The following is a 25,549-nucleotide window of genomic DNA, read 5'->3' on the forward strand; positions in this document are numbered from 1 at the left end:
TATTTTTGGTTGCAAATAACTCAATGTTTGTTCGAAAGATTCGATGAGCTCAGTAATATCACAACTCAAACTCACGTCGTTTCAAATACTACATCCGACTGGGATCTGAGTAATGGAATCAGTACGTTCAGCCATGATCTTGGTGCCTACGCATAAATTGGTCAGAGTCGACGAAATATCCGTCATTGAAAGCAACTTGAATCCCCCAAGCTATGTAGACACCGGGCCCCGCCGGACATATGTGTAGTCGAAACGAATATTTAGGACGGGTGGAGGGGTGATGATTTTGTTAACAAATACGTGACGGAGTAAAACATATGGAGTCACATTGTCAAAATCAAAATTTAAGGGGAATCGTAGGTGTGTTTTTCCTTGGCTACGTCAATGCGAATATACCGTGATTTTGCGTAGAATCTAAATTTTACATTGTTAGTTGAAATTATTTATCAAAGACAGACTACGCTGCAACAATTCGATTTTCGGCTTTGTCGGAGGTACGTGCGTGGATACACCAGGAGACGGCAGTACAGATTTATCACAACGTTATGACACTTGTTGATATGACACTTGTTCGATACGCTGTCTCGTTCGCAGAGATAACATAACAATTTCATGTTCGTATCGGAACTAATTTTCAAATTGTTTCGGTGGCAACATTTATGGTCAGATTACATATACACTGTTGCATCTATACAAGATGACCACGCCTAGCTCTGAATTCAGACCAGGCTGATGTTAAAGTTAAAGTTTTGGTTTGCAACCGGATTTCATCGCCGTTCGGTTCTAATGCTTTATCTACTCAAAATCAATCAGTTATCGTATGTCTGCTATTGTGTTTACCGCTGCAGACGGAACTCACAATGTGTTGGACACAATCCAAACATTCTGGTATGGATTTAACATCAATATTGAATGCCTCACAAATCCGGAGCACATAATGTGAGCAATGAGCATATGGTGGATTCGATCGTCTTGCATATTTCTTGGTCATGTACCATATATATGGATATCGTTGCCCTTCAGATGGGTAGAGTTGAATGTATAATCAGACCAGATGATTTGAGTTGATATGGTGATTTGTGACTGCTTCGAAAGGCTTTTCGGGAAGTCATCATCAAAAGATGCGGATCCACGTACGCCCCCTCCTCATGTCGTGAATGAGTATGTACCGCAACCGAATTCAGCTTTCGACCTAGATGAAACTGAGTGTACGCCAGATTCTAGAGAAGCAAGTGAGATGCTATTTTTGTGTAGTGCTATTAAAGAGTTTTTGCTGAGCTCTTAAAATCCTTGTTTGAATCTAAACCAGGAGTAAATGGTTAGCTGTGAAGATTTGTCACTGGCTTTAACGGTAAAATATCCCTGACTGGCCTAATACACTCAGTAGTATTAGTGAGTTGAGATGTCAGCACTGCGCATTTGCGCACGTGCGCAGCTTAAAAGGAACATAGGTAGATATTGTCGAAATAGTGATCGTCGGTTAAGCAGAAGTAGAAATTACAAAGTGAGGTTCCAATGGAAGTAGAAGTAGCGATTTACAAGACATATCAAACTAATTCAAGTTGATATGGCAAATACTCTAGTCGTAGTTTCTAAAAGTAGGTTTGGTCGAGGTGTCGCATACTTTCAGCAGTTGATCAGAAGTGACTACTTTCTAAAATGACTATAGTACATCTTCACGACTAATGCAAAATCATCATAGTGACACTGCGAATATAAGTGCACTTTTAAAAGATCTATTCAGTTACTGGGATACATAAGTTATTTTCCCCGGTAGTGACAATTTCATTCCAAAGAGTGTTGCAAATTTATCCCTTTTTTCTACTTTACAAAACCCAATCTGTAAAATGTGAAAAGCAGGTAACCTTAAAACTGTTAAGTAGAATTGAAAGTATAGTTTAAAAAAACAACCACTTGAGTACCTAGTGTATCCCTCTCTGGTAGGAGGCGACTAGAATATCCACGTCTGGGTGCTCAATATTGTTGAGCATACGAGCGAGCTATTATATGGACTGAATGATCTGCCTACATTAAACTATTATGTATTATGTAGGCTACAATTTCTACATTTTAGTCCTTACGCAATTTCGAATTGATGCCTTGAACTCCATTGAATCGGTAACCGGTAACGTTGACAGCAATGGCTTCGCCCTGCAACCACACATGCAAATTATTCAATGGAAAGGTCGTATGGATTATAAATTAAATTATTCTCAAAACTTCCTATATTACCTTGGCGATACCTTTAGATCACGACCAAATTAATAGGCAATCCTGTGAGCTATCGTCAAACTGCATGTGCATGTGAGTTTAATCGTATCAGGACTAGCGTATTCCACGGTACCGTTGTCGATGCTCATAGTGACCAGCAGGGTTACGGGTAGGGCTACATTTAAAACAAAAATAAATTTAAAACGAACATGTTTAAAATGTGGCCCTTCTTTGAAAACATGGGTTTTTTTTTGTCGTTTTATCTTTTCTATCGCCTTGACGTCACGAATCATTAATTGTGACGTCACAATGAAATGATGTTGACTGCTGAAAATATATGGTAAATATGACTCCTTTGACGAAAAAGGCTCCCGACCACCGTCATAACTAGACCCAAAAACACCTTTCACCGGGACTACATCGTTACGGCTAGGGCTGTGTAATGAAGTCATATGTAATTTAGAATTATCAATGTGTTTCAAATTTTCAAGGGTTTGAACCATTCGTAGTAATTTACTCTTGATAAAGTTTCAAATTGTAGAATTATCAATGTGTTTCAAGTTTTCAAGGGTTGGAACCATTCGTAGTAAGTTACTCTCGATGATGTTTCAAATTGTAGGCAGTCCTGCTCCGCGACAGGAGACATATGTTGCTCTGTATGAGTACGTGGCGCGTATCAAGGAAGATTTATCCATCCAAGTTGGAGAGCGTCTTATAATAACTGATAAAAGGTGATTGAAGTATTGTGTAATATTTGGTAATAAAAACTAGAATTACTTTATTCCCGTACCATTACTCCAGACGGGGGCGTAATTACAATTGCATGGACTTCGTATGCATAGAACAGCAACTGCCTACAACCCCCGCCCATCAATTGGGGGACGAGATCGAAGGGGGCCCAGATTATTTCACGAACTAATATAAATCATGGAGTATTTTTTGGATATATCTGCAACTTTTTCAAAACTTTCTATGAGACTCGCGCGATGTATTATCGCTAGCTATCCTGATATTAATATGCAAGGATCCCTCCTCAGGAAAGAAATGCATAATTTAGGCAGTTCGGCGTCGGCCATTATCGCGTCACAACACACTAAGATGTTGACAATGATGTTTTGACCAGCCTGCGACTCATCTGCGAGGTGTGCTGCCAGAAAGCTCGGTGGCGAGCTAACCTTGGCCGAAAAGAACCGCCTCATGTTGGCCAAAACCGAGATATATGTCGAATATGTCCAATATACGTTATTTTTGATTCCGTATTTATCGACTTGGAGCACGTCCCACTTTTAGGCCTTATATAAGACACCGCTTATGCCAGTGGTTCTCAACCTTTTTGGCTTCGCGGACCCCTTTTGACCGTCACGGACCCTCGCGGACCCCCTCAAGATTTAGTTCAATTTTAGCTCTATTATGGTGCGACCTTCATTTGTTTTGTGCAATTATGAACTTTATAGGCTTGTGATAAACAGCAAAATATTGATTTTTCTTGAAAATAACATCATACTATTTATGTAGAAATTGGTAGACTTTTATTATTTCAAATCTAATTTTGCTGCTATGTTTCTTGAAGTACGTGGTCGTGTCTTGAAAATCCGCGTCTTTGTTTTGATATGAAACGAGGAGTGCCAAAAACCATTTCCGCAAAGGTAGATGGAGGCTAATGCAATATTAACGCATGACGCTTCCGACGATACTTTTGGTGGGATCGCAACATTTATGGCAACAAAATGAAGAAACATATATTTTATGAACATATCACGTCCAGCATCTAGCGCAGGGACGGGCAACATTCGGACCACAGGCCGGATTCGGTCCGCGATGGCATTTTGATCGATTTGCAGAGAGTTTCTACCGTCAAAGTGAAATCCTAATCTAATCTAATCTACAAATTTTATGCGCCAAAGAATGGATCCAAGTTTTCCAACCTGAGAAGGACTGTCATGAAACGACTTGTTCTGTTCGGGTTTACTTATATATTTACGAGCAAACATTTTCGACCATGAACAATTGAACATTACCAAGACAAGGCTTCGTACCAATATAACTGGTGATATGAATTTCAGGGTTGGGGCGTAATGCTTTGATAGCAACGAAACACTCCTTGCGCATCGAAAAATTTGCCTTGAAGATAGGGCATCCGCAAGAAGAATGCGCCAAATCTGATAGCCGAGCTTTAAGAACAAGTATATCATTGTCCGATTAATGACGAGTGTCAGCTGAAAATAATCGGATTCATTTCAATATGACTATACTATACAATTCTATATTGAAGTCCTGTACCTCCAAGAAGCTGTTCAAATAGTGGTTAGGTATATCACAGGATAAAATGGATTTCGTGGCGAGGTTTCAATCCCTACATTGGGACCAATTAGGGAAATACTTCGGAAATTTTTATTTCAAACCACTGTTCACTAATTTGATGAGACTGACAACTTCAAATCGAGAAGGTTTCGCAGACACTAAGAAGTCACCCTGATGGACGTTACTATCTCCATATTTTTATTTTTTTTCACAAACCCCAACAGAACGTCTCTAAACAGCAATACGTATGTATCAGCAGGTTATTGGAAAATTGGCAATAAAAATGAATTTCCGCACTACGATAGTTCATGTCAGACGATTATGATGATGATATGAGTCATGAGGTTTTAGCAGTTGTGGTGCGAAACTGCCGACTGCTTTCTCAAATTAAAAAATAAAACGAACATTATGCGTGATCAGCCATTTTAAAAATTTAGAGGTCTCGCGGACCCCCTGAAATTGCTTCGCGGACCCCTAGGGGTCCGCGGACCCCCGGTTGAGAACCGCTGGCTTATGCGGATCACGTGGCGAGGAGCCTAGATAAACCTCCAACACTGAGATAAGAATTCTGGATTCGACCTCGGTCGGACTAGAATACACAACCCATTAATATTGCAGCTGTGGATTATACCACTATACGATATCTCGCCACAAAGAGTTTCTGCCTGACAATTCCAATGTATTTTGACTGCATAGCAGACTGGAGGCCACGAAATAAAAACGTGCAACAAAGTATTTACTACCGACTCGCCCAAAAGTTTCAAGCACACCAACCCCGTCAGTTTGACCGGTATATGTGCCCCCTTTGTCCATTTTCACCCCCATATCGCCCCCTTCGTCATTTTCGGCCCCTAGACCGCCAAATCGCCCCCTGGGGGGCGATATCGCACACGTTGGGAACCACTGGCATAGACCGAAATCACTATTTTTGCGCCTTGCCCGACTCCACACTCAACAGCACGTTGATCATCGAGAACATGTAAGCTGTAAGTGTGAAAAGTACGTTGCAAGGAAGGTATGGGTATGAGGCCCCCCAGAAGTTTAGATTAATATGACCCCAGGGGGGACCCGAGACCAACGTTTTTGGTGTATGTGGAGGGGGATCACGAAATGCTGTTACGGTCCTGAGTATACGTCTGATGGTATTGATTTGGACTGTCGAATTATATATTTTTTTACAATCAAACAACAATATATTTAAAATTTGAATTGCTCTCTCGGCATCGTATCGGCTGAATTAAGAATACCAACCGGAGGTCAAAAGAAATTGACCTCTTCCAAATGTAATAGTCCCTCTTTCTTTCTCCCTCGCGACAAGCTTTTGATGATGGTTTCGTTTGTAGCGTTACGGGACGGATCATGAACATTTGCAATATATCTTATCGATATATAAGATGAATAATGTCTCACTCAACTTAACTGCATTTTCTGACCAAATGATTTATTTACTTGAAGTCAACAAGATTGGTGGTATGGAAAGTCACTTCAAACGAGTCGACGAGGATACATACCAAGCAATTACATCGCATTACAGGATTCACCGGAGCTAGAAGGGTAAGAGCATCAAATGCGCATCTATATTCGCACAGTCAAGTCCTTGATAATCGCCATTCACTTGCAATGTTGGAAAAGTTGGCAACATAATCTATTTGCAGTCACAACGACATCTGCCAAAGCTCTATAGCTCTAACTTGACTAAACCCTAAACACACACTTTCCAAAACAATATAAATTTTTTGCAGATGGTATTGTGGCAAGCTAGCGAGAGCAGATGCCGAAAGACGCCTTCTCAATGTCACAAACAAAAAAGGAACTTTCCTCATTCGCGAAAGTGAGAGAGTACAAGGTAAGATGTAACCTGAGAAAATAATCCACCATATCAGTATGTGCTCGTACTCTCAGTTCTACTGTGGCCACTTCTCAATTTTCATCGTCTGGTCATATTTACTGCTAGCGTACGTTTTCGTCGCCAATAATAAAATGATAGCAGTAAAACGTATACGACAACATTCTCAGTATTCTGGAATGCCGACGTGAAGTATGGTCCCACACATCTTTTTAAACGTGATTAAGGGAGTGGAATGGATATGATTGATACCATAGTAATCATATATTCTGGTTCCGGGTCACTATCACAGGTTGCGCTCGGCTGTTCTATGACTAACCTCTCCTCTCGTCCTATTGTGAACAATAAATACACGAAATGCGTAATTTTTAGTATAAGAATGTTCAAGATAAGTCATTTGTGACCATCAGTAGACAAATACACACTCCCTGAAGGTTTACACACTTTTGTACTTATCCTGACGTCAGAGCCTCAGTTAAGCCTCCCCTGAACGCCTGTCTTTGATAATATAAGGTCTTCAAAGCTGGCACAATGATCCGTAAAGTGGTTTTATGTCACAGGAATGTTTGTGTTGTCTGTGCTGAATGTAAATCCCGAAGGAATGCGCGTCGTGATGCACTACCGAATTGCGAAGACCCTCTCACATGGATATTCTTTATCTGCCAATCATGAATTTACTAATTTACATGACCTGGTCCAGCATCATGTCGGTAAGTTAACTTTGTTTTGGTTTTGCCCAGACTTTAATATCATCAATTGTTGAACACTTATGTTCCGATCAGGACTGTGGGGTTCGAAGCCGTGGAATCGGAGTTTCACTAAATTTTTTCTTTATTCAGTCGGAATTTGCTAAGAATACCCTGACTCTAACGAATAGTTCTCAAATGGTACAAAACGTTCCTTTGCAGTTACAGACGCTGTTTAGGATTTTGCGAACATATACCTCATAAACGCAATTTCTAGGGGTGGTATGAACTTGAGGTTCACGTTCGCGTTCTCTGTGTGAACCTCATAAATTTAAAGGCTCACGTTCACAAGCGAACCTTGGTAGGTTCTGCACTGTGAACCTTTTTCATACATTACAATTTTTCTCGTCCTTATGGCATCTTTTGTTGAAATTCATTGAACAGCTTTTGGGAGGTACAGAACTTCAACATACAATTTAATAGTATATTCATATTGAAATGAACCAGAATATTTTCGGCTGACACTCGTCAGGGGTAATCGTCAGCAACTATTATCTTGGAACCTGTACGTGAACTGTACGGCACGGAATGTGTTCGTGATTCGTTCACTTTCGCCAGTGAGATGCGAAACCTGAACCTGCCGAATTCAGAAATGTTCCTTGGCTCATTTGACATCTCTAGTCTTTTTACAAACGTTCCGCTGCAAGAGACTATTGATATTTGTGCCAACGCGCTTTACGGCGGTAAGCTAGGACCACCATCATTCCCGCGTAACGTTTTCGTTGAACTCTTACAGGCCGCTACCTGTTCTGTTGAATTTAGCTTTAACGATGTTGTCTATAAACAAATAGATGGCATATCTATGGGATATCCCTTGGGACCTATTTTGGCTAACATTCCCGTAGGATATTATGAGGGCGAGCTTCTCTCCGTGCGTGTGTCCGTCAAACCGTTGTTATGCCGACGATATATGTAGACGGTACTTTTATCATATTCAGGAATGAGTTGGGCTGTGATAAATTTCTCATTTCCTTAAACTCGCTTCGCCCGGCTCTGCGATTCACAATTGAAAAAGAACAAAATAACTCATTGTCATTTTTGTACGTTTTAGTCGAAAAGCATGATACCAATAAATTTGAAACATCCATCTTCAGCAAAGCGACATTCACTGGCCAATACCTTCGTTGGAATTCATTTAGTCCTAGATGCAGAAAAATCAACCGCATAGGCAGACTTGGATAACTAGATAATTCTAGTTGTCTAATTTCACTAAATTGTAGCGAAATGCCAGTAATCTAATTCTAATCTAGTTTGGAAAAGCTGAAAATTTTCTAGTTGTCCAAGTCTGCTCATACGCACCCTCGTGCATAGAGCGTTGATGATATGTTCTGGTAATAAACTGAACTTAGAACTTGGCAATATCCGAAAAATCTTACTTGATAACGGTTACCCTGAACATGTCATCAACCGCGGCATAGAGAGGAAAGTAACGCAATTCAACGCAGAAAAGTCAACAAGCCTACCGAACGAACAACCAAAGATGTTTACATCCATCTACCTTGGATAGGGCCTATTTCCACCCGCTTTGAAAAGCAATTGATGTGAGCAGTAGGGCTCTTCAAAAATGACTTTTTTTCTCAAATCGTACTGGCTACTTGATAAAATTGTTAGGTTACCTAATTTAAGCCTACACACAAAATTTGGTTCAATTCCAGCCAGTAACCGCTTTGCTACAGGAGAAGAAAGTTTCTATTTATTACATAAAAATAAATAATGAAAAATTTGAAAATTTTCTGTTCACCCCATGAAAGTGTTAGGCTGTCTATAGAAACGATGCTCACCAAATTTGGTTCAATTCCAACTAGTGGCAGCGGAGTTATTGCCGTCGAAAAATTTGGATTTGAATAAAATAGTATTTACGGTGAGCACATCTATAATAAATAAAGAAAGAATCGGTCACCGTAAATACTATTTTATTCAAATCCAAATTTTTCGACGGCCATAACTCCGCTTTCACTGGTTGGAATTGAACCATATTTGGTGAGCATCGGTTCTATCGACAGCCTAACACTTTCATGGGGTGAACAGAAAATTTTCAAATTTTTCAATATTTATTTTTATATAATAAATAGAAACTTTCTTCTCCTGTAGCAAAGCGGTTACTGGCTGGAATTGAACCAAATTTTGTGTGTAGGCTTAAATTAGGTAACCTAGCAATTTTATCAAGTAGCCAGTACGATTTGAGAAAAAAATTCATTTTTGAAGAGCCCTAGTGAGTAGTCAATAAGTGTTACGACACAGTGAAGACCAACGTGATTTTCACGACAACGCAACTGCTTCCTGAAACACGTAACAAAGACATGCTTCCCGCACTTCAACAAGGCAATAGTTTACGAATTTAAGTGTCGCTGTGATTGTGGCTACGTGGGAAGAACGTCAAAGCGCTTGCAGGAACGCATCAATCAGCATGTCCCTAGATTCATTAGAACACGCTCGGTGAAAAGCTCACCCTTAACTCATCCGCTCAAGATTGATGCGGAACAATCAAAGGCCATAAATTCTGCAATTGGCAAACACTTGTTGGATAATCCCGCATGTGCGAAAAATTAGCGAGACGACAGATTTCGCATACTCGGAAAGGGCCATTCACACTTTCATTTGTGTACCTTGGAGTCGACTTTTATCAAAATACACCAGTCAAGGCTGTGTCAACAAAAAGAGTTCGTGTATCATCTAAAAATAGTACATTGAACGCTCTCGTATTCGACATTTCGTGCTGGTGACGTCATATTTTATGCTACGATGTTGATATACGATGTTCTTTTGAATTCTCTACTAGTTGCTGACGACTACCCCTGACGAGGGTCAGCCGAAAATATTCGGGTTCATTTCAACATGAATATACTATTCAATTAAAATTCTTTGCATTAAAATTTCGGACCCCACTATGCATGGCACTGGCATCATAAAAATCAACACTAAACGAGCATGCGCCTTGCCGATCTCAAAAACTGTTCTTGCTTTGTTAAAAAAGTTTGCACGAAATATTCAGCTTTCTGTTTGTGAATATTTGGTGACTGTCTACTGTGAGCTTGAACCGCAATCACACAACAGCAAGAGCGAAATACACTAAAAGTAGGTCGTCAGCAAATGATGCTTATTAAACCAATCAATCAATCAATGACACCGATATAAAGAATAGCCTACATCGTTGTTTCACAGACGTACAGGGTCCATCTTGATTTGATATGTTTATTGTATCATAAAAACCAAATCCGTGCGATTAGGGTGTTGGCTACTGTATAACTTGTTTACGGGGTTAGCAGGCATAAAAACCCGTTTACAGTCTGCATACATTTGGTGACGTTTAAAGTCTGCATGCATTTCAGCATTATTGCATAATATGGCCTGAGTCGTCGCTAGGTATCTGTACATCAATATATCACTTCACGGAAATATAGGGTTGGAATTAGAAGCATGAGCCTATGTCACGTGAAGTCATAGCTTCACGTTCGCGTTTTTTGAAAAGGTTCGCGTTCACACAAACCTGAACCTTTCAAGAGTTCACACCATCCCTAGTAATTTCTTTCTGCGGGTAAAATAAGTTCGTTCACTTTATACAAATAAAAATTACAGAATATGTAATATCGGCGAAAATTTTCCAAGTAGATTTACAGAAATGCAGAAGTCGGAGTTTTGTGGAGAAAATTATAAAAGTCGTAGTCGGTGTAAAGCAGGCCTGGGCAAAGTGCGGCCCGCGAAGCCATTCAGTGTGGCCCGCGAAAGGTTGCTTGGAATTCATAACATTAAACCTGCTTTTTGAATGTTGATGCGTGGACAGAAACCATAGGCTGTATCAACTAAACAGGAAATTCGTTTACTTTGAAGCATGTTTATTAATATGCCACAATTACGCTGCCTACGTACCTCGCATGCGTAGTCCAGATTCAAAATAAAGTCAAAGCGGCAAAGTGCGAGTAGCAATTATATCTACAGGAAATCAACCTTTACATATAGTTTAGGTCAAACCTTTACGTTGCCATTGTCTCATTAGGCATTGTATGGTACGTGTATCAAATTCTTACGTGAGCTGTTTCCAAATCCCTAATTCATGAAATCGATCAGTGCTCGCGATTAATATATGACTCAACCCAACACCCATAAAGGATAAACGGGCATGTCAAAAAGAGAAAGCCAAAAGCTGAAATTCAAAGAAGGTTTAAAGCACTAAATATTGCTGGAGTTAAACCCGGTAAACCCGTCTTTTGGTTTTTGCCGGGCATTTCGCAGAGATTAGGCATTTTAATTATGACAAAAACACGAAACTCTCGATCAAGGGAGGGAAAATCTCAGAAAAGCTGCAAACTTCGCTCAACGTCAAGGCTAATTGATCTGCACACTGCTCAGAATGCAGCGACCAAGACAAGCTTTGTACTATCCCATATACTTTCCAGTGCAGTGGTTCTCGAACTGGGGGCGTGAAAACATCTGAAGGGAGGCGCGAAGCCCAAGTTAAATATTTTTTCCGCGCTCCGCGCGATTTACCCCCAGCTCAGGGTAGTTAATGCTCTGTGTATTGTCCGACTTTGATATAACAGAATTATCTCATCAACAACTATAATCTTCCATGCCTCCAAACCATCCGTTGGAATTGCTAGCATTCTGGTTGCTCTTTTTAATGCTGTGATATCATGATAGGATTAGGGGGGTACGAAAATTTTCACCATCATAAAAGGGGGACGTGAAAAAAGTTTTGGAACCACTGCTTTATTGTCTTAATAGAAGAACGTGCATAGGGGTTTGAAGAGAGTTAAAATGTATCATTTTTAACATTGTTTCGAATCATGACGGCATATAAATATGTTTTAATTAACCGCCGCTTTCTCATTGCCTAACATCAACACATTCACTGAGCATCATTTATTAGCAATGTAATTCAGAAATAAAATTAAAATACGTTGGAGAATGTAGCTAAGATTTTTCACTCGGCCCGCCAACGTATTTTCTACTTCTCATTTGGCCCGCGGAGGACAATAATTGCCCACCCCTGGTGTAAAGGTTTTCGGTGTCGGAGTCAGAGTTGATGTCGGTAGATTGAAAAGTTTGAAGTCGTAGTTCCGAGAACCATCGTAAAGTGTCCGCGATAAATATTTAAATATGTGCAGTGCAGCCTAATAGATGCCGACCGAAAATCGCAGATCAACGGGCATAAGCAGCTATTCATTCACAAATAAGGAAACATTTTATGACATGTAATCAAAATCATATGCGTGGATGAACCGGCTTGTACATCCAGCATCTACAATCTGGAGATAGTAATCGATATCAAGCGTCATTGTTCTTTTAGCCAGAACGGCTTATTTTCAGGTCAAGTGAGAAACAGCCAAATAAAAATATATATGCTTCAATAGACGAATCGGATGGGCTATGCTGTCGGCTTTCGCGTCCTTACAAGCTTGCGGATAAACCCAAAGCACCATTTGCCAAAGATGTTTGGGAGATATCCCGAGATACTCTTACGTTTGATACGAAACTTGGTTCTGGAGCTTTTGGAGAGGTATTCAAAGGTACGTGAGCGTTTACCGCGATTTGATACAATGCGCAATGTCTGTTATTGACTGTTCGGTTATATTGTACGGCTCGGTCAAATTCCTGTATTTATATACACGGATCGCAGTAGTGTTTAAAAGATCTTTTTGGAGGCACAGAACTTCAATATACAATTGGATAGTATATTCATATTGAAATGAACCCCAATCTTCGGCTGACTATTACCCCTGACGAGGGTCAGCCGAAAATATTCGGGTTCATTTCAATATGAATATACTATTCAATTGTTTACGAGACGTGAAGCAGATTTACCCAATAGTGCCGATATCGGTTTGTAGCGATAATTCCGAATAAATCATTCAGCAAGTGTCGATATGAATTTTGTGTGTTGTTTAGAAGTTGGATTTAGTACACCGTAGTTCTAAAAATGTTCACTTTGACTCACTTTCCGCTTCCAAAAAATATTCCATGGCACGCGGGTAAACTAATTTACTCCTATTAGATCCGTCCCTGTGACATAATAGCAAGTAAACAGTCTTTCAGAGGTTGCCACTATATTGGGACGGAACGCGCCACCTCGAAGGGACTATAATCCTATAGGTTTGTCTTAATAAACAAGTCAATCTATCATTGTATTTTGAAGTAAAATATGGGTTTACACTCCAATCCTATATTGTGTGACGTTCGAATGGAATAGTCTCCATATGACTTCCGATACTTGATAGCAATTCACCATGTTATATTTTTATTTTTGCTGATTTGCAATGTGGACGAATAAAGATTCTCTCTCTCTCGTTAGTTGATATGATACAGCAGGGTGAAACGTTCCTTAAACCTGCATATATAGCCCACGCGATTTCCTTAATATCATATCGCACTTTCACAATTCCAAACTTAGCATATTGTGCTCTTATTGGGAAATCGTATGTGGTTCTTTTTCGCTATGTATATATTTATAACTTTTGTTCAAAGGTTGGTGGAACGAACATACGGAAGTTGCAATCAAGACTTTGAAACCAGGAACAATGTCCCCAGAAGAATTTTTGCAAGAAGCTACAGTAATGAAAAGACTTCGCCATATTAACCTAGTATCACTCTACGCCGTGGTATGTATCTATGTCGAATGGATCGTGGGCATATGAGCTTGCAAGATAATAACATGCGACACTTTAGCATGCGACGTTTACGCATGCGATGAGCATTGGGGTAAAATTTGATGTTGGGGACGGATGTGGTTTTTAGATTTAGGATTAATTAGGGTAAGGTATGGGGTTAGGATTTATACAAGTGTCGATTTCGGGGTTAGGGTGAGAGTTAGGATAAGTTTTGGGGTTGTGAAACCATATGTTCAGGTGAATCATGCTAAAATGTCACATGCTGATCTGTGGTTTTTCATTATGTCTCAGGCTCATATGTTGGGCAACCATGTCGAATACTCCCCGACCGATAACTGCCACCGCAGAAATATTTGCATCGGCCAACTACTGTCTCTATTTATCGGTCCGTTGTATGACGTCATTGCTCCTGCAATTGTACTGTTTTTGATTGGTTCTTGAGTACGATAGGACGTCGCTTCTTTGCGATGAACTGTACAATTACGACTGTGTAGACCAGGGGTGTCAAACATACGGCCTGCCAAACCATTTCATCCGACTCGCAGAGCAATTCTGAGTATATTGAAACAGTTTTATATCATCCAGGACATTTGTAACACATGCAGAGGTTTTTTGTAGGAAATCCTTACATCAAATATCCCTTCAAGACAGCAAATGTCGAGCATGTTCACATAGGCCACATTATTACCATGAGGCCACGGTGTTGTGATTTCACCCTAGTTACCATTGGGAACAACTCGGTAACATTGTAACCAAATTTCGAAAAGGTCCACACTAAGTTCAGAGATTTATGTAAAATTAGACCAAAACAATTCATAGAAGCGAAAACGCCAATGCGAAACCGCTACATGTATAGTTAACATGTAAAATATAATTACTTATACAAAATAAAATTCAAATATCTGTGGTTTCAATGTGGTGTCACTACCGACTTAAAAGGTGCCCAGCCTCCAGACAAACCTGAATCACGATTTAGGATTTTTAATAAGTTCAATATCTTGTATTCCTTACTCATAAGCAGGGCTAACGCCAGATTACGACTAAACGAGAGGGAGCATATAAATATTCCAACTTATATCGTCGTTAGCGCCAGTGTATTGGCGGTTCATATCCGTATTCAACCGACCAATCATTGTTATGGTCATTGCCAATTCCATTGTCCGCAAATAAAGGTGTTGCTACTTGCTAGAACAGTAGTACTCAAACCGGGTAGCGCAGGAGCGGTTAACGGAAATTCTCTTCAGCTCAGCTCTGTGTATAGTCCAAATTTCATATTTCAGAGTTCTCTCATCAACAGTTATAACCTTCAATGCCACCAAACCATCTGTTAGGATTGCAGGCATTGTGGTTGCATTTTGTGATATGACGGTAAGAGTGGGGCGATATTTTTCCATATAATAAACGGGGGCGTGTCTTAAAAAGTTTGAGAACCACTGTGCTAGAACATAATCCCTATGATCCGTGCCAATATGTAATATACTATTATCTGTATATACTTGACAATGAAGTATCAAGTGAAAAGTTAGAGCACGAGGTAACATTTTCGAATTAGTTGAATGGTGCGGCCCGCGAGCGATTTGGAGGTTCGAATCCGGCCCGCGACACAATTTGAGTTTGACACCCCTGATGCAGACTAACAGTTCGTGGGAGTGGACCGACAAATTCCCTAGTCCGACCTCCATCCTGTTTCTTCACAATCGAATCCGACACAATTCCGATTTCGAATACGGATTCTTGAAATGAGAATAATCATTTACGAGTACCTATTTCTAGTAAACTGAGAAAAAACTGTATATCATAAGATGAGAGTCGGACTGGCTCGGTTTACATTAAAAGTAACTTGGTGGCTAGCCGGAATTATTATCCCCTTCCCTAATAGCGAGTTCGCAAGAGTGTTGCACTTACACTAAAATTTCATTTGAAACACTTCATTTAAATAGATAACTGACTGTTACAATTCTTGTTGATCACTGATGTATAGGTTTCGGAGGAGCCAATTTGTATAATCACCGAATTGATGCCGCATGGAAGTCTATTGGATTACCTTCGTAGCAATGGGCAATCAACCAATTACCAAGATCATCTTTACATGACTCTTCAAGTTCGTAATGCCACTTTTCTACTGCTGTGAATATTCGGACTTCTCCATTTATTACTCAGCTAACGTCACGAAATGTGTGTGTGTGTGTGTGTGTGTGTGTGTGTGATTGTATGTGCGTACGTGTGTGTATGTGCGTGAGTGAGTAATTCTACTTTCAGAGTACCCCAATAGGTTTTGCCTATTTCTATTACTTTCTCAAGTGTTATATATTTACTCTAATGGCATATCTATACTTCACAATCTCCTAGCAAAACTTCTAACCTTTCACACATTAAATTATGTACCTTAAGAAGTAGGTTTGGACTGTGTTTGGATTACTTTTATGAGCTGAATTGTTAGAAAACCTGGTCGAAATAGCTCCTGAATCACTGTAACTAAATGTACTTTACAACGGGGTCAACAGCATGCGGCGAGCGTGGCCATTTTTTCGCCGCCCGCGATCTGATTTGAGATTTCTAAAGTAAGGCATTTTTTAAATTCCAAAGTAAGCTATTCTCCAATGCCCAACTTTACCACTGCTCACTAGATCAACCTGATTCGGCGATGGCAACAACATCGAGGGGGAATCATCTGATATGAATGGGCATCAGGGTTGTAACCGAGTCACACGGCTCCGAGTCACGAGTCAATCTCACTTTTATAGTTTTGACTCGAGTCAAGTCGAGTCATTTTCAATTCACCACCGAGTCAAGTCCGAGTCCAAGTTAGCGAGCAGAGTTTCGAGGGTGAGTCGTGGTACTATGGCTCGAGTCCGAGTCCAAGTCATTGTGTTGAATGTTCAGTCTTGTTATACCCTCTTTTTATAACTCTGTTTGGTGATACCGAATGGTTCGCAGATATGGCTCGCATCAATTTTCCTCACTTCTAGCAGTTTCTGGTCACACTTTGAAGTAAGAGTGCAAATAGACGAAATTGCAATAGTGTGGTTACTTTACTGTGGTTACTATTCTTTGAAATTACAATTGATGTCGGTCTTGGCCGTCTTAGTCTCGAGTCATATGACTTGGTTCGAGTCATGCAAAATGACTCGAGTCCAAGTCGAGTCAATACATAGATTTTGAGAAAATTTTGAGAAAATTACTGGAGTCAAGTCGAGTCATCAGAAAATAGTGACTCGAGTCCTTACAACTAGAGCTGGGCTCAATGATTCGAGTACCTGAATCGTGTATTAATTTTATTGATTCGAGACGAGTAGTAAAAGAGGAATTTTTTGAGTACTGAAATTATACGCACGTCGCCACTGAAACCAGAACCAGAATTATAGTTTCGATACTAATTTTCACTATTGAAGCCTTGAAACCATGATTGGCGGTATCGTAGCATACGAAACATATAGTACAAAAGCTACCAAGGTTACTGGACGTATCACGTTTTCAAATTCATGGTTATCTCACACCACTGTCACCAAATGGAATGAAATCGGTATGGTCGGAAAATACCAAAGCATCTTTTATGAGATGGAGAACAGACATTATATTCTTTGTGATCGCATAAACGGTACAATGGGTACATATTTGAGCTTTGACGTATTACATTTTGTTATGACGTCATAATGAGTGATACTCGATATATTCGACTCGAAGCATATTACTCGATTCAGAATCGAATCACTCAGGTGCTCGATTTTGCGCAGCCCTAATTACAACCCTGATAAGCATATTGCCTTGACGTACGATGAACCAGACACTCCCAAGAACGAGACGCTTAAAAAACGGCTTAGGGCTTCCCCAGTCCCCACATGATCAAGCTTTACGAGGAGATAGTCTTCCAGCTAGTACCGTGTCTCACTAGCCCTAACATTGATTCCTTATACTCACCAAAAGAGTTGCCAGGTATCGTGTGCGGCTCATAGTTGAAAATAAAATGAATGTAATAATTATGATATGTTTCTGCATTTATATTTCATGAATATAATATTATTTCTTTTGTGGTCACTGTAACCGTCGCCCATGTGGAAGCCAATACCGTTGTACTGACGTGAAGTTTTAGAAACGTGGTTTCTACACGATGTGGCTTGTTTTGTCTCGACATTGTATTCTTGCAGCCGCGGCCTTTACGAAATTTGAGAAGTGACCCGCGACCCGTTTTGAGTTGGCGACCTCGGCTTTAGAAGTTTAGACCTATTTGTACTGGCATTATAGTCAGTTCGCGTTAGCCATGAAGATGAACCCTGCGTTCCGACTGTATTCCCTTCCGATCATCCGCTAGAAGTGTCCAACCCCTAGACTGTATATTTATTAAGTTGTATAATTATGCCATAATTATGTAAAAACTTAAATAAAACATGTTGTATGAGCCTAAGGACGACGATTACCACCCGTTATAGCCGACGTATACGATATGGGATGGTTTTATCCCTCAAAATAGTCGATTCAACAACTATAGTAGGTGGATATAGATCATTGATACGGAATGAATGTTCTGATGATGATGACCACCGAAAGTAAAAATGCTGCAAGACGATGTAGTCCTGGTTAAAGGTATTTTTGGTCTTCCCATTAATTTTAAGTTCTAAATTTACGCGAACAAATATTGAGCTAGGTTTTCTTCTGGGCTGTCGATGCAAAAACGCCAATGAAAATTTATATTCCTTGTACCGAGAAACAATCAATTATATCAAGGAATTCTAGCAGTATAGGCCTATATACTGGTATCTTGAAAGGGACGTGGGATTCTGAACGCAATGATGCGGCCTCTCATGAGTATAGCCAGCTGGTACACCGGTGCTTACAGGGGAGGTTAAAGTATTTGCGAGCATAACACAGAAATGTGGCAAAGAAGTGCTAGACATCTTGCGTGGAGCTTATAGGCCTACACGAAGTCCACAAAATACCATTTAGGAGGTTAATGTGATTCCCTATCGATATGAAGTAGCAATTAGCTCTACGTCACAAACGCCTGCTATTAATAACAACTGTAAGACATGGTAGCTGTTCTATCCATGTAATGTAGGGTAAGCAGTAGGATAATAGTTCGGAGTGCTGGAAGATTTTCCTAAATTACGTTTTATTTATATAATACGGCATCAGCGAACAAATATCAGGACAACGAATTATTATAATCTAATTATATTTGATATTTACCAATTGGTTAGTCTGTTTTGCTAGGAAAAATGTGGCTGGTCCCTGGCTACGCCAATGCGTTGGATATAGGATATTTTAGTAATCAACACCCCAATTTTGGTGGCCAGTTAAATCAAAGTTTTGGTCGTTTTCGCAAGATCACAGAAATTGCCTGGGGAATTTAGTGTTTGATAATAATATACGACCAATTTCGAGGAGTAACTTGCGGGTCACTTAAAACCTTCTCACGGCCACATTTGGCTCCGGGACACGGGTTGACTGTCCCTGGTTCAGTGTTTAGCTGTCCCCACTAAATCGATATCATGAAACAGGCCATAAAATGGACAATATATGCGATACCAATGAAAAGAATTGAATCTGCTTTTAGTACGGATGATGTATCTGCTGACAAATTATTTCAGAATTTCTCAACATCGTGGTAACTATGAACGCGTCTTCTAGGCTGCTGATACGATTGACAACTGATAATAAAAATCTTTCCCGACTAAAACAGTAATCAGTCTAAAAGGGCTGGCAGATTTATACTCTCTGCAGAGAAAAGTGGTACGCATTCAGTGTTTATCGGTGCACTAAATTGTGATAGAACTACGTTCGAAACAGCTTTAGTATTTACGAACGACGCTGTAATGAATAAGATTGAATATATGTCATAAATATCGGTATTTTGTCACTATAATAAGTTGCATCGGGTTATTCGTAATGGAGTAAGACCACAACTTGTGTCGTGATAAAATTTATGAAGATCATATGAGGATTTTTCAGATATGTAATCCATATGTGTAAAAAATTGTATAACGGGGGCAGACATGGGGTAATCGCGATTAGTAATCGTAATCGATTACGACGATTACAGCATTTTCAAGTAATCGTAATCGCAATCGATTACATTCGAAAAAATTCCAAAGTAATCGTAATCGTAATCGACTACTTCGCATATCTAATCGATTTCTTAGTGAAAGAACGATTACGTTTTTATTTTTACAAGAACTATGACATAACTGAACATTCGTGAACATACCAAGAGATATTATTCCACGTTCGCGATAGCACACACGTTTGATTTCCAAATGCTATTGCTCATTATTACGTCAGAAGTAGCATATTAGCTTTGCTCGTCATTACGTAAGTATCCACATTTAATAGATATCCGATGTACGTAGCCTACATTAGTGTGATTGTAAAAACACCCGCCGTGCTGTATATCAGGTTATCAACACGTTCCACACGCCACTCCCTCGCAGCAGGATAATTAATTTCCATTCTGCCAAGTTTAAAATAGTAACTTATGTATTGATGTTTGGCTATGCTTATTGCTTAGTTAAACGCAGTTTGACCGTTGCTTCTCGGCGAGCAGTAGGCCTATGTACTACGTACGTACACCGGACAAAGATTTGAAATTTTGTACTCGCCAAATAAAACATTACGGTTTCCACAAGGAAGCAGTGAAAATCAACAGCTAATGATATATATCATAACCGAGCCGTCTTTGCCGTTTCTCGTAACGGCAGCTTGCAGTACATTATCTGTATAGAGTTGAAGGCATAATTTTATGTTCGCTTCATCGGGCCCCGGCGGCATCTTATTCTCATATGACTCTACTTGAAACGTGCGTCAATCGTTATTTCATAATTCTTTACTCAACATTGGGACCTGCCGCCATGGCCATGGGCTTCTATACCATGTTAGCGTGGGTTGTGGCTAGAATCTGGACCTAAACAGCAATTCGTCCCAGATTCCAAACTTTGGTCTTTGGCCCCATAGGGTGGTATTTTCAAGTTGAAGACTGAATTTCGTCAATATTATTAGTAATTGCATTATATTAATATTAATTTTTAATCCTCTCTTAGCCCCGATGGTCAGATTTACCTGTAGAGCTGGGAGCACGTAATTCATAATTATAACGTCTGATATCTTGTTATAATTACTTTAGTTTATGTTGTTAATTCGTGACCTCTGGTCTGTTATATAATCAAAGGATATTGAAGTGGCGCAAGAACTTTGGTGATACGCACACACAAATTGTCATGTCTTTAAAACTCTGTGGGTTCCCGGGTGGCATTTGCAATATGAGCTCAGATTGGAAAGACCGTACTATTAGTCACGTCCACCCAGCGTGGCTATTGACAATGGACACATACCCTAAGTTTCGACCAAGATCTTTCTTTCGTAGCACACTTCGTGAAGTCGCATGTGGGTCGAAACTGCGTATATCTTTTGGTGTGTCGTGGCACGGTATTGACTGGCACCTAAATGCCTATTACTATAAATTAGGATTTCATTTAAAACAAAAATCAATTTAAAACAGACATGTTTAAAACAAGGCCCTTGTTTAAAAATTGTTTTTTTTAACCACGACGTCACGAATATAAAATGGTGACGTCCTAGGGGATTGATATTAACAATTGAAAATATAGGGTAAATATAGCTCATTTGACGAAATATCTAGACTATAACTGTTGAACAGACTATTTTGAAGGTTCCAACCATCCCATATCGATGTACGTCGGCCAAATCGGGTGGTAATTGTCCGTAGGCTCATACAAAATGTTTTTTGGAAAGTGTTTACACAATTATGGCATAATGTAATAACTTTAAAAACCCAATTTTTTTTTCAAGCCTTTGTTTTTAAAACACCGTTTAAAACGTGTCTTAAACAAAGTGTTTTAAACAACCATTTGTTTTAAATGCAACCCTAGTATAAATTATGTATGACTTTTTTTGGGGGGAGACGTATGCATTTCAAAATCAAGCTATCCAGAGAGAATTTTCAAGTTATTTAAATCTCTCGAAAGACTGTATAATTTACGTTGGTTTACGAAATACTTTTGAGTCCCCTTCGATCTCCCTCCCTACCCTGTTGGGAAATTTGGGGGGCGGCGGTTATGGACCTGGCAAGAATGCAAATCGTTGGGTGCGATAAACCGACCTCAATAAAAATGGGCAATCAGTACACCATGACGTAACAAGCCAATGACGCATCTTTTTTTAAAGGAAGTTTGTTATCTCATTAGGCCTTTTCAGCGCAATCCACATATTGTCTTCCGATATAACTACTAAGATGCAAAATAAATGCAATCGTGAGTAATCGTGATTACTTTTCCAATGTAATCGTAATCGTAATCGACTACTTCCTGATTTTGCTGTAATCGTAATCGTAATCGCGTCATTCAGAAGTAATCGTAATCGCAATCGATTACATTCATGAAGTAATCACCCCATGTCTGAACGGGGGATTGTATTACCTTGCCTAACTTCACATTAACCTTTCACTTAGTTTGCTTTGTATTTCTCTATGTCAGCTTCTTCGTAGCAATGGTATTTAGGCGCATTTCATGCTTCATTAAAATAAAGGGAAGGAAAATCAGATCCGTTATTCATAGAAAGTTTTACTACCGTGTGTCTCTGCCCACCACACAGAGTACCTATGTTTCTATCCTTTTAATTCTGTCGACAAATATTTCTTCGACAACTATTCGTGCATGAAAATGTATGTTAATAATTCATCATCAAAATGCTGTTTTAGTCCAATATTAAAACAACAATGAGTCCTTATCTGGCTTTTCAGTCAAAGTAGATGGTCAGTCCTATCCCCTGTATTCGACACCTTAGCATTGTATGTGCGAGCAATGGAAAGTTAAAACCCCTATACAGGCTATACTATAGTGGCGAGATAGCGTAGTGGTACCCTCTACAGCTGCGACGCCAATGCGTTGCGGGTCCGAGTCCGACCGAGGTTGACTGCAGGATTCCTGCCTAAGTGTCAGGGTTTATCCAGGGATTATCCGCTAGAAGTGTCCAACCCCTAGACTGTATCATCTCTTTGAAACTACTGACTTGAGTATTATTGATACCTCCATTTTCTACCCCCACCACCGTCATGAAAGATTTTGACATGTCTTGGAAATAGCTCTAATGGCAATTGAGTAGAAATTTACAGCGTTACTTTTAACTCCACTTGAGTAAAAGCGCTGTCTACTTTGATCACTTCTGCGTAAGATAGCTATCGCTCCGGTATTGTAACTTATCTGAAGTCTCGATCCAACATACAATTTATTTTAGGTCTCTTGCGGTATGAGATATATCGAACAACAAAAGTACATTCATCGCGATGTACGGGCCGCCAACGTTCTCGTCGGGGACTCACAAACCTGTAAAGTCGCCGATTTCGGTTTATCGAGACTGATAAAAGACGATTTGTACCAAGCACGTGAGGGAGCCAAGTTTCCCGTAAAGTGGACAGCTCCAGAGTCTCTCAGATTCAAGCGTTTCACCATAAAGTCGGATGTTTGGAGCTTCGGAGTTTTGATGTCGGAAATCTTCACCAGAGGAGCCGTTCCTTATCCCAGTGCGTGTGGTAATATGGGAAATGAAAACATATACATATGTTGTACATTTATGTGTGAATGCAGACCAACATGGTACTGATTTCATCTTTTTTCGACATGGCTGATGAAAGCCGGAAATAAATATCGGCGTGTATTTGTTCCTCTCCCTCTACCCAGTCGAATCGATTGATTGAAAAAAAATTAATAGGACAGATTAAGACAACATAAAATATGTGTCTTGGAGGAATAAGATAGAAGATTAAATGCAAAGCGTTTTGTCGTGGTTCTATACGTACGTTAATATTCGTTAAACACTCTGCTCCGATTCACCCTATTTTATGACTTGAGATACCCGAGATTAATTTGGTATGCGAGCGCGTTACATTTTGGCAGATTTAGAAAGATTTGAAGTTCAACCAAAATTACAAGACGGGTACAGGATGCCTAAACCACCAGAATGTACGGAAGACATATATCAAATAATGCTTCGATGTTGGAAAGAAAAAGAATCCGAGAGGCCAAGTTTTGCAGAGCTATATGTAAGACATGCCTATGATATGTTATATGTGTGATATTATGTACGTGATTCGCAACATAGTAAGTCATAGGTATTCAGAATTGAGTATAAAACTGTTGGATTTATTTTGAGCTGCGTTAAATATGTCTATCGGTACCTATAGGCCAGCACGTCGTATACTGTGAACATGTGGCCCTGGGTTGAACGTTTGATGACCCAGGCTTATAATAATAGTACATCAGTAATCTTGCGGATATTAGGCCTATTCAATTCTCTATACCACGAAATGTTGTATTTTTTAGGACATCTTTGACGAAATGGTTTCGACATCTCAAGAATACCAACCGTTTTCTCCGGATACCTGAATTCGTTGACTTGAATTGATTGTGAAAATGAACATCGAACCGATGCTGTTTTTATTTTCCGCGACTCAATGCATGGGCACTATCTATACGCCAGTGCTGATTCCCAACCCTTTTCGACTTGTGGCACACTAAAATTAATGTAAACGATCACGACGCACTTACAATGGAGTTGCTTAAAAATCTATTCACGTGGTAATGCGATGGCGATGCTTGTTTATACGAATATATATTTGACTGAACTGAGCGGTAATTGTTGACAAACGCGAATTTAGTCGTTTTCTACGCAGTGTCTCTATAGTTCAGCATTAAATATAAGTCAAAATGGGGAAAACATCACGTTCACGTGCCCATTAAGATGTAAATGATAATATAACTCTGATTGCACTTATCATGGAATGGGATTTGGAAAGAGGGATCCAAAACTAATCAATTTATTTGAGGAAACGTTTTTAAAACGTTTCGAAAATCAAAGATAATTTCTTCTTATGCAAAACGATTGCTGGATTAGTTCCAAATGAACTACCCCCTTATATTTGTTTACAACAAATCCTGAGAGGTATTGTTAAATTGTGAGTTGAATTCCAACACAAGGTGCTCATTACCGAGAGGATTTCTTGTTTATATGAGTTTATTAGAAACAAATCAAAGAATTTCTTCGAGACATAGCAGCCCAATTTTGACAGGGACATTACCCCACTCATATGCAATGCCATGATTGGTTTCATGGACATCGTTCCATATGTTTCTTTATCGGCTATGGAAGAAGGTCTACACCGTTTTTAAGTCGGATATGCTTGTCTGCACGCCTTGTCTTCGATATTATACAGCGCAGTTCCTTTCCGAAATTCCCGAAAGACTCGAGGCGTACCTACGGATAGTCTGTGGCGTCACACAGTTTGAGAATCACTGATATACCGTGTAACGCTTTCTATACAAGAAATGAGTTCGTATAAGTGTATCAACAAATAGTATTGGCCATTCGTTCGTTGTTATCGAATAGACCAGGGGCGGGCAACTTCTCCAGTCGGCTGGCCGGATATAGGAAAATTAAGTACTTGGCGGGCCGGATTGCTGAATCGATACATTATTCGCCCATTTATCCACATATACAAGGAATAAATCGTATTTAATGCATGTATTTTAACGTCAGCAATGTCACTTCAAAGCCATTTCTCGCCGATAATGGCGAAGACAATGTGGATTTGAGAATAATATTGTCATACAGGCGCCGCCATGTCTGCTTCTCTCTGATCAACCAACACACTGTGCAATCCCTAATTAAGATTTCAAGGCGTTCGATAAGTCCGGCAACCCTGATTTACCAAGTTTACCAGTTCATTAGGGTTGATTAGGTGACGAGATAGCGTCGTTCTTCAACTGTGTGGCCTAATTAATCTCAATATTGAATTCATGCGGCTCGCGTCCTCTATATACGAAATTTGAAAAGTG

At 39.7% G+C, this 25,549-nt stretch overlaps 1 protein-coding gene and 1 long non-coding RNA gene across 2 annotated transcripts; both read left to right on the forward strand.

The window, feature by feature from the left end:
- The first annotated feature begins 981 nt into the window (after positions 1–981).
- Positions 982–24,344, forward strand: LOC145439055 (proto-oncogene tyrosine-protein kinase Src-like). Its single transcript, XM_080316523.1, has 11 exons — positions 982–1,232; positions 2,831–2,942; positions 5,968–6,066; positions 6,255–6,358; positions 6,919–7,068; positions 12,456–12,611; positions 13,567–13,700; positions 15,691–15,810; positions 22,953–23,238; positions 23,612–23,757; positions 24,038–24,344. Exons 1-11 carry the CDS (start codon positions 1,070–1,072, stop codon positions 24,098–24,100), a joined length of 1,533 nt encoding a protein of 510 aa, XP_080172649.1. The 5' UTR covers positions 982–1,069; the 3' UTR covers positions 24,101–24,344.
- Positions 15,817–22,001, forward strand: LOC145439064 (uncharacterized). Its single transcript, XR_013915086.1, has 2 exons — positions 15,817–20,335; positions 20,425–22,001. It is a non-coding gene; the product is annotated as an uncharacterized LOC145439064 (long non-coding RNA).
- Positions 24,345–25,549: the final 1,205 nt, after the last annotated feature.

This window comes from Botryllus schlosseri, chromosome 5 (assembly GCF_051294905.1).
Source record: "Botryllus schlosseri isolate E-star chromosome 5, Bs_hap1, whole genome shotgun sequence".
Lineage (NCBI taxonomy): Eukaryota > Metazoa > Chordata > Ascidiacea > Stolidobranchia > Styelidae > Botryllus > Botryllus schlosseri.

Coding starts and splice junctions, on each gene's coding strand:
- LOC145439055 (XM_080316523.1), top strand. CDS start 1,070: ATGGTGATTTGTGACTGCTTCGAAAGGCTTTTCGGGAAGTCATCATCA. Junction 1,233..2,830: donor GCCAGATTCTAGAGAAGCAA/GTGAGATGCTAT, acceptor TTCAAATTGTAG/GCAGTCCTGCTCCGCGACAG. Junction 23,758..24,037: donor CAAGTTTTGCAGAGCTATAT/GTAAGACATGCC, acceptor TGTATTTTTTAG/GACATCTTTGACGAAATGGT.